This window comes from Bombina bombina, chromosome 3 (genome assembly GCF_027579735.1).
Source record: "Bombina bombina isolate aBomBom1 chromosome 3, aBomBom1.pri, whole genome shotgun sequence".
In the NCBI taxonomy this organism is placed as follows: domain Eukaryota; kingdom Metazoa; phylum Chordata; class Amphibia; order Anura; family Bombinatoridae; genus Bombina; species Bombina bombina.
In genome coordinates, this window is record NC_069501.1 from 1276190770 (window position 1) to 1276195231 (window position 4462).

A 4462-nucleotide genomic window follows, 5' to 3' on the forward strand; every position below is an offset into this window, starting at 1 on the left:
TCCAACTGGATAAAAGCACTGCAAGCAGCAGTAATAAAATAGCAAAGAATCGGGTCTGTATAAAAACAAGGTATTTATTTGCTACGCGTTTCTCAGTCCGTAAAGGACCGTTTCCTCAGGCATTTACGGACTGAGAAACGCGTAGCAAATAAATACCTTGTTTTTATACAGACCCGGTTCTTTGCTATTTTATTACTGCTGCTTGCAGTGCTTTTATCCAGTTGGATTTTAAACAGCATTTTCCTTATACTGACATTGTCAGTTCGCTTGGGATTAAGTCCGATGGTGTGAGCAGCACTTTGGGAAAACCAACACAGCCGTTTGAATTTCTCCATTGGCGATCCAGCTTACTCCACGATTCACAGCTGATCTCATCTACCTCTCTCTACTTATCCTTAGGTCTCCCGGGTGAGACCTCCAGCGTACTGACTGCTGGTCCTGAATGTCAGCCTGCCTGCACGCACCTAGTTGATTCAAGGTGCCACTCTATTTGTGAGTAGATTCTATGCAAATTATTGTTTTACAGTTGTCGTAAACTGATTCACACTATGTTGGCGCCCCTTGTCTTTTCATCCTCATATATATAAATCTATATATATATATATATATATATATATATATATATATATATAGGTACTGTATAGATATATATTGTACCAAAATACCATTTTATATATATATATATATATATATATATATATATATATATATATATAAATGTATTTATGAATAAATAAAACATATTCTTCTATGTAAAGAACAATGGAATGTGAATTATTCATATTTTCATGTCATGTTAGCGCACTTGAGAAAATACAATCGTGTTTGCGTGTGAGTAGGTTTTTTCTCACTTTTTTTGCACCATTGACTTATATGGAAATAAGTTATCACGCACACAATATTCTAAGTTAGGCTTTTTGTGCGCCTCGGCTTAGTGGGAGAGTGATAACTTTTTACTTTCAACTCATAATATGAGTGCAAACCGACGTGCACAAAAAGTTTACTATTAGCGCTCTAGAAAAAGCTGTTTTAAAGTGAATTTTTAACTCATCATAGAGATTTAATTTGTTTACCAAAAAAACTTGTGATTATCCTTTCACGGATTTCATTTGTTTTCACCCCATAAATGATTGGATTGCACATGGGCGGAATAATAATATAAAGATTTGCTATGGTAATGTGAATTTTTGGGGAGATATTATGCCCAAATCTGTGTGCGAAGAAGGAAAAGAGCGCTGGGGTGTAAAACATAATAATGACACAAATATGAGAGCCACAAGTATTAAACAACTTGCGTTTTGCCTCATTAGAGGAAAGTCTCATAACAGCTCTAATTATGGCAGAGTACGATAAAGTTATACACGCAATATCAACAGTGTCAATCAGGAGGGCAATAGTCAGACCATACACCTTGTTAATAGTTATATCAGAACAAGCTATCTTCGCCAAGGCCATATGCTCACAGTAAGTATGAGAAATGACCATGGTCTTGCAGAAGGACAACCTGTTGACAAGTGGTATAAATGGTATAATGAAAAAAGTTCCTCTAATGATGGCTGAAATACCAATAACAGCTATCCTGTTGTTAGTGAGGATTGTATTGTATCTGAGTGGGTGGCAAATGGCAACATAGCGGTCAAATGCCATGGCCACCAATATTGTAGTCTCCATAGCAGTGAGAGCATGAATGAAGAACATCTGGGTAAGGCATCCACCAAATGTTATCCTCTTAACATTGAACCAAAAGATCAAAAGAATTTTGGGTGTAGTGCTGAAACACAAAACAAGGTCAAGGATTGACAACATAGAAATAAAAAAATACATCGGCTTGTGCAGGTTTTCTTCCAATAAAATAACATAAAGCATGACTGTATTACCAAATATGGTGAGAAGAAACATGGTGCACAGAGGAATGGAGAACCAGAACTGCACATCTTCTAGTCCTGGAATCCCAACTAGGATGAAATGTTCTGGTCTCACTAAGCTCTTGTTGGCTTCCAGCATTGGGTAAACATAAGCATATCCCTACCAATAAAGCAAAAACAATGCAGATATGAATACTACAGGTTGTAGATAATATAACAGGTGCAAACACTATATCCAAACTGCTTTGGACTAGAAAAGGTTTGGATTTTGGAATATTTGTATATTTGCATCTGTAAATGGGGACAGCTTGGAAAGATAATGTGAACCACTGTAGGTCTAAACAGCAATATCTTATGCAATTAATATTAACAGATAGTTTCTTTATCATATGTAAAAAGACTGTCTTAATAACCAAAAATATTTAGTAACAAGACTATTAAGTAGATATTTTCATATCATATATTTTTATCACTTTCTTGCGATTTTGTCAGTGCAATTTCCTAGTCATCAAAATCACGAAATTATGTTGATGATAATATTCTTCAAAAGGAAGTTGTCACCTCTCAAAAACAACACAAAAGCATTATTTGCCACTTAAGGGGCACTGAACCATTAAATTGGCTTCCCCTTAAAGGGACATGATTCAGAAAGAGAATATAATTGTAAACAACATTTCAATGTACTTATTTTATATAATTTGCTTCATTTTTTAGGAATCCTTTGTTGAAGAAATAGCAATACACATGTGTGAGCCAATAACACAATGCATATATTAATGGGCCTATCTATTAAGCTCCAAATGGAGCTTGAGTTGGCGTGTTTCTGGCGAGTTATGAAGCAGCGGTCTAAAGACTCCATAACCTGTCCACCTGCTCTGATGAGGTGGACAGGAATCGCCACAATTCAACCCGATCGAGTACGATCGGGTTGATTGACACCTCCCTGCTGTGAGCTGCTGGTGCAATGCTGAATACGGAGAGCGTATAGCTCTCCGCATTCAGCGATGTCTGTAGGACCTGATCCGCAGTGTCGGATCAGGTCCGACAGACATTTGTTAAATAAGCCTCTGAGCCTATTTGGATATGCTTTTCGACAAAGGATATCAAAAGAACAAAACAAATTAGATAATAGAAGTAAAGTGATTTAATCTTGTATGCTCTTTTTGAATCATGAAAGAAAGAAAATTGGGTTTCATGTCCCTTTAAGTCTACTTGAAATTTGTTATTGTTTAAAAAGATAGCTAATCCCTTTATAACCCATTCCCCAGTTTTGCATAACCAACAGGGTTAATATACGTTTATCTCTGTGATTACCTTGTATCTAAGCCTCTGCCCCCTTATCTCACTTCTTTTGATAGACTTGCACACATGAACTAGCATTGTAAAACTGTGAAAAACTGAGATGAGAGGCAGCCTTCAACTGCTTAGAAATCAGTTTATGAGCTTACCTAGATTTAGCTTTCAACAAAGAATACCAAGAGAACAAAGCAAATTTGATAATAAAAGTAAATTGGAAAGTTCTTTGAATAATGAAAATTTAATTTTGACTTGACTGTCCCTTTAATGTGTTCAAAATGACTTGCTTTACTTACTGCAGATTATTAAATATATGGGAAATGGTGCCTTTATATATTTTTCTGTATTTTATTTGAAATAGTTTCTCCGATTGAAATCATCACCTAGGACATGTCCAAAGCAATGCGCTGAACCTGCAAGTAAAGCAGAACTGCTAATCTCTCTTATTTAAGAGTAAATATCGCAAAATAATCTCCATAGCGCTGACATTACAAGTTACAAAAAAACCTTCTTGTTTTGTGCGTTACGCTGTGTTAAGCGCCATACCGCACAAAACCCAAGGCCTGACTTTACGGACTCATGCATGTTTTGCCCCATAAAAAATAAATGGAGAGAAGGTGTTAGAGAAAAACAAACACCTGGGATGCAGTAATGCATTCCCCATTGATGTCTATGGGGAGAAGAAAGTTATGTAAAAGCCTAACACCCTATCATAAACCCGTAGTCTAATAACCTCTAATCCACCACCCCTCGACATCGCCAACACTAAATAAAACAATTAACCCTTAAAACCACAGCCCCCCACATTGCTACTATTATAATTAGCCTATTAACCCCTAAACCGCCAGCCCCCCACACCACAAAGACTATAATAAACCTATTAGCCTCTAAACCGCCACCCCTTACATGGCTACTACTATAATAAACCTACTAACCCCTAAACTGCCAGCCCCCAACATTGCAAAGACTATAATAAACCTATTAACCCCTAAACCGCTGGCCCCCCACATCGGAACACACTAAATGAAACTATTAACCTCTAAACCTAATACCCCCTAACTTTAAATTACAGTTACAATATTACTATCTTTAATCAAAAAGAAACTTACCTGTTAAATAGAAAAAACTAAGATTTATCTATAAATTAACCTAACATAACTATTCTAATAAAAGAAAATAAAAAACCTAAGTTACAAAATTAAAAAACCTAACATTACAAAAAAAACCACTAAAATTACGAAAATTAAAAATAATCTAACATTACAAAAAAAACACTAAAATTAAAAAAAATATATTGCACC

General features: G+C 35.7%; 1 protein-coding gene across 1 annotated transcript; it reads right to left on the minus strand.

The window, feature by feature from the left end:
- Window positions 1-1050: 1050 nt before the first annotated feature.
- Window positions 1051-2004, minus strand: LOC128652747 (olfactory receptor 52N4-like). The gene has a single exon (XM_053705678.1). It carries the CDS (start codon window positions 2002-2004, stop codon window positions 1051-1053), a length of 954 nt encoding a protein of 317 aa, XP_053561653.1.
- Between the last annotated feature and the right edge of the window lie 2458 nt (window positions 2005-4462).